The following is a 9,814-nucleotide window of genomic DNA, read 5'->3' as shown; positions in this document are numbered from 1 at the left end:
GTTTTTTTTTTTTTTTTTTCTCGATGTAATTAATTCGATATCTTTTTAATTCCGCCGCGTTTATCCGTTGTTTTAGGGTTTAAATACGCGACTAATTGTTTATTGTTGTTGTGGCGGTGGAGGAATGTGAGTGCCCTTCGAAGAAATTTATGTTACATCGTCGAGGCTCCTTCCACAGAATACTGTACTATGCTTGATTTCCATTAATGGCTGCTCATTCTTTGACGCGGAATCTTCGATCGTCTGATCTTCATATGCAATCCCTCCGTCCTTCTCAGCCACCGCTGTTCGATCGAAGCTTTCGAGGAAACAAATGCACTCGATTTGATCTCAAAGCTTGCGGTCAATCCCCCAAAGATAATTGCAGTAGCAGCTCGTTAGGGATCAATGCTAAGGGTCCGACACTTGTTCGTCGTCCACTGGTGCTTAACAACGTCGAGGTTGATTTAGTAGATGGAATTGATCGCAGATATTCTACCACTGTTCATGGTGAGACCCAATGGGGAAATCCTTTAACGTTCCACGACCTCTCTTCCAGGGACAAACTTGTTGTTGCTGTTGACGTCGATGAGGGTTTGTATTTTCTTTCATCTCCTTCCCTGGATTTTAATTTTGTTTCTCGGATTTTCCCTTGTTCTTGTTCTTAATTCTTCTTCTGAATTCTCTGTTTACTAGTGGGTTTGGTGTCATGTGACAGAGACAGGACAACTCCAATTGAGATATTGTATGTTCATATAATCTAAGGACTAAATCTATGGAGTTGTTGACTTAGATTAATTAATTAATTTACTTGTTGACGACTTGCATAATTAAATTGATCTACACTGCATTAGCTAATGATTTTGCATGATCATGGCTACTTATTCTAGCCTGTTCTTGATTTGAGCTGAGAATTTGGTTATGCTAATCAATTATTGCACATGATAATTCTCGTAGTTCTCTGATCGAATACTTGTTTCTTTTTGTTGTTGTGTAGTTTTGGGAAACTTTGTCTCAGCTCTTAACAAGTTCGTTGCTGATCGATATTCTTCTAATCATTCGGTTTCGGAGTATCACGTCTATGAATTCTTCAGGGTATGATTATTTGTTGGGGTTTCCTTATGATTATTAGTACAATAGTCCTGAAGCTGTCCTGGGGAATGTCTAATATGAACCAGTCTGATTTAGGCTTTCGTTTCTGTTTCAGATATGGAATTGCTCTCGTGATGAAGGTACAGCTTTCTGGGATTGACTTTTAGTGACTTGTCGTCTATATCAAGATGGCTTTATTAATTATATATTGCTTATTGTTTTTCCTGATTGGAATCATACATTTGACTGATTGATGGTTGCATGTGGTTCTGAGATCTTGATTTATTTAATCTCTTTAAAAATATTCTTGACTATTTCCAAGCTTTCCATGTTGAATGAGTCCGAAATTGTAGGTTCGCTGACACCATGTTATGTATTAGGCAGCATAAACATCAATTGGTTGGTTTCATGACCTTTTCTTAGTTGAATAGATGGACCTTCCAGCATCATGTCCTTTAATATTTGTGAGTATTCGGGCCGATTTGCGCACACTTTGACTATTCTATTCTGATTGGGAAACCCCCTAGTTTTACCTTCGTGTTAGAGCATACGTGATACAAAATAGTATATATGTGATGTCCCACATTGGTTGGGGAGGAGAACAAACCACCATTTATAAGGGTGTGGAAACCTTCCCCTAGCAGACGCGTTTTAAAGCCTTGAGGGGAAGTCCGAAAGGGAAAGCCCAAACATGACAATATCTGCTAGCGGTGGATTTAGGTCGTTACAAATGGTATCTGAGCCAGACACTGGACGATGTGCTAGCCTTCTCGCTGTTCCCCAAAGGGGGTAGACACGGGCAGTGTGCCAGTAAGGATGCTGGGCCCCAAAGGGGGGTGGATTTGGTAGCGGTCCCACATCGATTGGAGGACGGAAAGAGTGCCAGCAAGGACGTTGGGCCCCGAAGGGGGGTGGATTGTGATGTCCCACATTGGTTGGGAAGGAGAACAAACCACCATTTATAAGGGTGTGGAAACCTTCCCCCAGCAGACGCGTTTTAAAGCCTTGAGGGGAAGCCCGAAAGGGAAAGCCCAAAGAGGACAATATCTGCTAGCGGTGGATCTGGGTCGTTACAATATCCTAATTTATTTATCTTGAAAAAATATTGTTAGGATCCTTAAGTATGATCCTCTTTTGGGTTACATAATTGGCTTTGATATAAAAAGGTTTAAATTTTAGCATTGAAAAGGTATTTGTATACCAATGGCTTTAAGAAGGTATTTTTTGGAATTCATTCTTTGCTTTAACACTTTTTTGTCTAATCTTTGATATTGAATTTGGCCTTCGCACCTTGTGCTTTTAGAAGACAGTTCAGTTTACTGGTTTGAGAGATTTCTGTGTAACAGTCTCAAAACTTCTTTACAATTGCAATTGTGGAAACTGTTGAACAGAACCTGAAATAGTTAATCGTACGCTTTCGAAGGTTCGTGGAAACGTGTTTTATTTGCTCTGGGGAGTATAAGACTGTCGTATGGCACTTCTTCTGTTAATATTTCCCAGTTTGTACTTCCTTTGTAGATTTGCACTTCTTTGAGAGAACTTTGCAGTCTTTAATGGAATTCGATGAGATTTTTATGCATGGAGAACTCTGGATCGACTTTTTCTTTACGCTCTTGAATCTGTTCATGAGATATTTCTGTCCATGGAAATCTGTTTCTTAACTTGGTTGGTTGATTGGTTCTGACGCTTGTTTCCCTGCTTTACAGCTAATATTCGAGTTCACGAGTTCTTCAAGACACCATATTTCCAGTCTGGAATCTGGCCTATTCCCGGTGCACAGAGTACGCTTCTCAAGTTATCGAGATTCTGTCATCTTTCAGTCGTAACGTATGTATAGCTACATTGGATCATTTCGATACGGTATTGATTCCTTAATCGACGATGAACTGATCTCATTTGAACTAAGTTCAGGTCTCGGCAAAACGCAATCAAAGAGCACACGCTTAAGTGGATCGATAGGCACTATCCGGGACTGTTTCAGGAGATTCACTTCGGAAACCACTTTGCTCTGGATGGAGAGTCGAGATCAAAGGCGGAAATATGCAAGTATGTCAACAAATCTTCACTCTCTTTTATCATTTATTTTCCCATCCCTGGTAGATCAACATTCCCTATGGTGCAATATTTGTGATGAATTGGGACAGGTCTTTGGGAGCAAGCGTGCTAATTGACGATAACCCAAGATATGCAATCGAATGCGCTGAAGAGGGGATTCGAGTTCTACTTTTCGACTACGAGAACTCATATCCATGGTGCAAGACTGGGTATGAGGATCTGCCTGCCTTGGTCACCAAAGTTCACAACTGGGAGGACGTGGAGAAGCAGTTAACCTCATGGGTTCGTTCTTCTTAGGCTTTTAGAACATATTATTTCTTAACAACACTAGTGTGAGTGATTGAGTTGGTAGCCAAATAGGTGGAATATGCTGTTTTATTTGCTCGATTCTGGCAAATATGAGTCAGTAGCAGTAGGAACCTTAACCCCAACTTTCATTATCCCATAATTTAATTTCTTTTTAAATGTTAATCTTCTTTTTTTCCTCCCACTGTTCCACAATTTATTTAGAACAATTATTTTATTTTGTTAAGTTAAGGATGGTAGGCAGCAAATAAGAAATCGCGATGGCAGCGGACTTGTGATTGTACAGCACTCACTTTCCAACGACAAGTGAGCTAAGGCAATTTGTTCTTATGGCGCCTACGGTCAAGCAACATATGCTCGAGCCTCTGGCCTCAGTTTAAGAGAAGGCCTCAGTTTAAGAGAAGGTTTTAGAAAAGGAGGGCAGAGAGATTTTGAAAGAAACATTATATAAGCAAGCGAGAGTGAAATGGAATATTACTACCGAAATTGAATTGTAGGGAGAACATTTGCGCATTAATAATAATGGAACTCTGCGCAAAGTAATATGAGTTACTACTCCTTGATCACTTACACTACAAGTTTCCCGTGCTACCCCTCGATCACTTACACTACCCCAAATATCTGACTGCATGGAATATTACTATCGAAATTGAATTGTACATCCAAAATAGCCCTAAGAAGACATGATCCCAAGCAGATACTTGACATGTACCTCCTCTTCCCAGTCCATCACAAGGGAACAAAAATCAAGATTAAAAGAGCTACGAGAAAATAGGGTTTATGATTAAATTGTCAATAAAATAAAATATATGGTAATAGCTCGTCTTCCATTTGAATATTAGAAATATATCTGAAGGATCGATGGAACTAGTTCACAATTTGATTATCCCTCTTGTAATTGTTAAATTATTTGTTGTATCATCAAGCTGTTCAACCTCTCGAATAATTTAATCCAAATTATAGAGTATGCTTCTCTGCCATAAATTAAGTAAAAATTGATAACCCACATCATAATTTCATCTATATATATGTTGATTGCAACCTTAATGAAGTTGAACCTTTATAGGTGTATTTATATATCAAAATAAAATAGGAAATAAGAATCAAATCTTCATGATTGAAAGAAATAATAATAACAATAATGATATTACAGGATAGGTATAATATGAACTTCACACGAAGGATCATTACAGGATATCATATCACGACATATTGCAACATAGCTGGACATCAAAATTTACCCATGAAGTTTGGATGTGGTTTTGTTCATACTGTTCATGAGACTCTATCTTAACACCCACATATAATTTTTCTTTTGAGGGGTTGTTGAGTTTTAGATCAAGATGTTTTTATATTAACAGGTTGCCATAACAAATCTTTAAACTATATATATATATATATATATTACTTCCCCAGTGGATTATCCCTTTTCTCTAGTAGTGTTAGAAGCCAAGCTAGGATTCAATCTTCTCTGTTAGTTTGAAACCATAAGCTTGTAAGAGATCCAAGGCTGCAACATGAACAAAAAAAACAATATGTTAGCAAGTTTGATGATTGTATGGATAGTAGGTTGTTAAAGTAATTGTTCAGGGAAACTTGACTTGAGCAAATAGACACACTTCCACAGAGTTCGAGTCCGCTTGATCTACAAAATGTCAATTTCTAGCCTACTTCATTTACTGATTGGTCGATTTGTTCTATCGGCCTTTTTATTTCAATGGTTTTATTTATCTTTAAATCGCAGCATGGCTGTTGAGTTATGTTCGAGTCAGATGATGAATAACCAAACCAAACTTTTTATCGTTAAAGACTCAATCGGCTTGTTTTCCAGGCATTTCATGGTAACGATTTAAGAAATGTAAACTGAAACTAGAAGGAAATTATTCGGGTTTGAACTTACCTGGAATATAGACTTCAGATTCAATGGGCCTTAAAACACCTCGTGTCTTGATTTTGTTTGTCAGTAAAAGCTGCATTGACAAATATATTGTAGTAACATTAAACCAAAGTTTGAAGCTTAAAGCAAGATTATGGTACAAAAGCATGTAAAGGTCGTTACCAAAGCCCCAATAGCTATTGGAATACCAACAGTACGAGCCATTGCACTAGTGATCTTTCCATTCTCGATCCTCCCAAATTCTAGAAATGTGGCCTTGCGACACTCTTTACGTTGACCGTCTGGCGATTCTACTTGTATTTCATGATGTAGAAGTACCATATCCTGATCATCATAAGAAATGAACTTGTTATAAAGTATTGACAAACAGTTGAAGTATGATAAATATACAGCTTTTTGTAGATGAAATTTTAAGAACATATGTCTTTTAAACCAAATATCTACTACGCAGCCTCACAAGTAACCTTGACAATACAAACTTCTATCTCGCACTAGAAGATCATTCATTCTTTTAATCCTAGACCAATTTAATTGAAAGCTATCATAAACTTAACCCCAAGCTTTTAAGTAGATATCATTTATTTTCAAAATCTTTCCAACAAAGGTTACATCAGCTGGGAGTGATCATCAAAGATGGGAATGGGGAAATCTTCTCTTTATGCGATCAGGATTGACGAAAAGAGAACAAGAACAGAAAGGTGAATTGCAAGGATTTTCAGAGCTCTACCTACTCTCCCATAAAAGCAACAATCAGTTAAGAGTAGACCAATAATTTAACCAACTAGATTGTCACTCACACTCTTTATGTAACTTGTCCTAGTCTCTCACTCGATAAATGGAACTCACCCTTATTAATTTCTTATCCTTATTCCTTCTTACATATGATTAAGCTTGAGAAGGCTTAAGCTTAACGATATCTTCTCTAAGACTGGTCATCCTCCAAGCCCAATGTGTGTATATGTGAGGTTTCAATATCCTATTACAGCCATAATGCGATCTTATAGTATTTTTTTTAATAAGATTGAATAAAATAATTTAATAAATGGTAAAACTTTATTTCATCTCACAATTTTGAAACTAGATTATTAAAGATTTTTTTTCTCCACTCTCTTTCCTTAATTGTAACCTGAAATCTGACCAAAAAAAGAACTGAAACCCCTTTGCCTTTTTTGACATCAAGATACAGAAGACAAACCAAGTAGCTGCTAAAGATTTACATGGTAAAGCATTCTAGAATATGAATGAACATTAACAGTGGAAACGAAAGAGTACCTGCTCATTTTTTAAGTAGGTTAACCGTTCTTCCATTCTGTGACAGGTAACGTCAAATGCACTTTGGCAAGATGAAGGAATCTCTGTTGGCTCATGAAATCCTAAAAATCTGATTCATGAAAAGTGTAGATCCATTGTCATTGTTAGCCTCCCAAGCAGAATATAGAATTAATCTTTTGAACAGAAAAGGAATGGGAAGAGCTGCATACACGATTGTTTTGGCTACTCTTACAGCAGTTTCTTGCTCCTTACAGAGTCCACTAGAAATAATGCTCTCCCTGATGTCCTTCTCTCTAATCGTGGAGTCATTCGATTCTACTTTAATTTTGAGAAGCTCAAGCAAGAAATCTCGAAACAGTGGCTTCTTATTCCTAAGAAAGGAATGAACTTCAGTGTCTAGGAATCCAATTCTTGCCAGGGTTCCCATCACTTTGCTAAATCCTATACATGTTAACAGTAAATGAGTTACAAAAACACAATTTCTTAAGTTGAAATCAGAAAACCTAGGTGCCACTTGCTGATAAAGAGCTTATAATACAAAATTAAGCAAAGGCTGCTGACTGCAACTTTCTCCAAACGAATGGAAAATGTAACAGTTCTTTTTTCATATAGACCTGTCGTCTTGTCTTCAGTTACAAGATCTATGTATCAAGAAAGAGAAAAAAAAAGCCGTAATATTTAAGTTTATACTCAGCTTAGAATTCATAATTAACCAGATTTCTTTGAGAAAATCATGTGTCAAACAAGGTTTTGAGTGGGACTCCTCAGGAAAACATGTTTAAAAGCCAAAAGTGAACATGCCTTCATATCGTAGGGTTCCACGAAATATGGTCGATGCCTTGTGCCCTATGCCGTATACATCTCCATAAATTAAGGAATTGCGATTTGGAATACATTCCAAAGCAAAAGCTGGAAGGTCAGGTAAGCGTAGTCTCACAGCAGAGTCGTAAAGATCCTTTCCTGCAAGTTTCACTGCTTCAGTAAATTTTCTCATCAAGAAGTATTAATGAAAAAAAGAAAAAAAAAAAGGTTTAGTGTCTAATATATCATAACATCATAACTTTGAAACAAAATAAAATAAATGGTAATTATCTAAACTAAAGACTTATAAGCTCTATAAGTTTTGTACTCAATAAGCATAAGGCATATCTTGTGTGCAAGAAATAATAAATTAAGTGCAGAGTGCAACACATTCTTGTTATCTGAACCTTTTCCCATAGTGTTAACAGGTTACCTTCAACTTTCACCGTTTCTCCTTCATATCTATATGTAGCCGGATTGCTTCCAGCTCGAATAGCTCCAGCAGGATTCCAACTAATATATTTCATAAAATAAGAAATGTTATTGAATCTCTATAAAACTAGAAGATGCATTTAGTAAGTATAAAATATTTAACATTGACAAATGGTACATCTTCACAAGGTTTAGTCATGGAATGGTACAGGAACTTGGATATTTTCATGCATAACACAACGTTTTCAAGAGAATCTGACTTAAAACAGTATAAATCAAAGCAACAGAAGTAGAGAAATTTGCCAGGATTATCTTTGAAACTTCCACTGCAAACAGCAATATTATGAACACTGAATGCACGTTTGCGTTTTTTTTATAAACAGAGCCTTCTTGGCCTCGTTGAAAATAAATTCTATGGAAAATAGGCCGGACATGTAAGTGGCTTAATATGATTACAGGGTCCAAACATTTATTTACACAGAAGACATTTCGTTCATTCTAAATTTTTGGTATACTCATCTATCCACTCACTCATGTGTCGTTCATTCAAGTGAATCCAATCTTCCATCAATGTATATGGCACAGGATGATGACTTTCTTGGCCCATCATGTCTGTAAGCATGCTCGCTCATGTATGACATGAAATTAATCCTAAGCGTTAAACTTACAGCCTCCTCACCAAAAATGACTAAAAACCTATAATTAAATTTCCCTACTTCCAAGTATCACTTTCTACTTTATCAAGCTTGAAGCACAAGTCAACGTACTGCTCCTCTCCAGACAATTTTGACCACTGTATTTGTCTTGAAGTTCTCTCTATGCATGTATTGTAAAATTTTACCTGTTTTATTATTAGATAATTAAATATTATTTTCAATCAATTGCTATTTTAAAAAATTTACTTTTGATCATAAACTCATTGACATCTTATTTCAGTTTCCCAATCCCAACACAATTTTATTTTGTTAGATATCTGAAAATTGTAAATACTAGATTTTGTTCCTGTTTCTTAAAAATATCATCAACGTTGTTTAAAATTTACAAAGGAAAAATGTATGTACAAACTTCAAATTTTTTATGGGTATTGAGTGAGAATATACAAGTTTCTGTACTATTACCATTACATGCTTAAGGTGATGTCATTTATCCATCCTCCAAGCATTTTTGTTCATGATTCACCTTATATTTTTTTTATAAAAACAAAAAAAAAAAACAAAAGTAGTCGAAGTTGATAAATCATTAGGAAAAGTCGTTCTAACAAGTACCTGAATTTATATGCTAATGGATTGTTTGCTGAATCTGGAGACGGAATTCCCCCACAATATGATACAAAGGATTTCACTATCCTCTTTTGAAGATGTGACTCATTGATCATCCTCATTGCTAACATATGATCTGAAGCACGGTCCATCAAAGCACAAATTGTGAGGAAAATATTAAAAAAAAAAAAAAAAAGATCCATAAAATTATGATAAGAATGCAGTTAGGGATAGTATAAGGGTAAGGGTATATTAGTTATTAGTTAGGGGAGGTGGTTATGTAGTTTTCAAAATGGACGAAATTATATCAGAATTCTTTCTCTGCAAGTTCTAACCTTTCTAAAACCTTAGAAGTATGTAGTTTTCAACTCTAGACTAGTCAGCAAAACTTAGTTTGGATTAAAAGAATTCAATAGAGTACATGACGAGCCATTAACAAACTAGAAAAAAAAGTTTAGGATACCTATGCCAGGATCCAGACCCATTTCCCCAAGAATTGTTATACCAGCATTCCTTGCCTGTTCATCTAGCAATGTCATGGAATCATCAATGTAGCTAGCAGTGATTAGATGCTTTTTAAGCTGCAATCAAAAGAAATGATGTCTGAATGAGAAGAGAGCGGAGGACAAAATCTATATTGCACGGTTTCGTCATTTTTAAATATCTAATTTCTCCAATACTTTGATGTCTAAGGATTTGAAAAAAAAAAAAAAAAAAAAAA

The 9,814-nt window shown here is 36.0% G+C and overlaps 2 protein-coding genes across 3 annotated transcripts in view; one reads left to right on the top strand and one right to left on the bottom strand.

Moving 5' to 3' along the window:
* LOC111461387 overlaps positions 1–3,607 on the top strand; it is a 4,736-nt gene extending 1,129 nt beyond the window's left edge. The window contains exons 2-7 of the mRNA XM_023104897.1: positions 123–573; positions 977–1,074; positions 1,187–1,211; positions 2,778–2,898; positions 2,983–3,117; positions 3,216–3,607. Of these exons, the coding sequence (XP_022960665.1) occupies positions 207–573; positions 977–1,074; positions 1,187–1,211; positions 2,778–2,898; positions 2,983–3,117; positions 3,216–3,423 (954 nt within the window). The 5' untranslated portion in view covers positions 123–206 and the 3' untranslated portion in view covers positions 3,424–3,607. The remainder of the gene's footprint in view (positions 1–122; positions 574–976; positions 1,075–1,186; positions 1,212–2,777; positions 2,899–2,982; positions 3,118–3,215) is intronic.
* A 924-nt stretch (positions 3,608–4,531) lies between these two features.
* Positions 4,532–9,814, bottom strand: part of LOC111461645 (alpha-aminoadipic semialdehyde synthase-like) — a 15,574-nt gene continuing 10,291 nt past the window's right edge. For both annotated transcript variants that reach the window (XM_023105243.1, XM_023105244.1), the window contains 9 exons: positions 9,557–9,674; positions 9,100–9,229; positions 7,836–7,915; positions 7,403–7,561; positions 6,811–7,042; positions 6,602–6,710; positions 5,492–5,653; positions 5,333–5,402; positions 4,532–4,942 (listed from right to left, as the gene is read on the bottom strand). In XM_023105243.1, coding sequence (XP_022961011.1) covers positions 4,887–4,942; positions 5,333–5,402; positions 5,492–5,653; positions 6,602–6,710; positions 6,811–7,042; positions 7,403–7,561; positions 7,836–7,915; positions 9,100–9,229; positions 9,557–9,674 — 1,116 coding nt within the window. In that variant the 3' untranslated portion in view covers positions 4,532–4,886. The remainder of the gene's footprint in view (positions 4,943–5,332; positions 5,403–5,491; positions 5,654–6,601; positions 6,711–6,810; positions 7,043–7,402; positions 7,562–7,835; positions 7,916–9,099; positions 9,230–9,556; positions 9,675–9,814) is intronic.

This window comes from Cucurbita moschata, unplaced genomic scaffold, assembly GCF_002738365.1.
Source record: "Cucurbita moschata cultivar Rifu unplaced genomic scaffold, Cmos_1.0 Cmo_Scf00025, whole genome shotgun sequence".
In the NCBI taxonomy this organism is placed as follows: Eukaryota; Viridiplantae; Streptophyta; class Magnoliopsida; order Cucurbitales; family Cucurbitaceae; genus Cucurbita; species Cucurbita moschata.
Note: the sequence above shows the minus strand (reverse complement) of the source record. Positions and strands in the feature narration are given on the sequence as shown.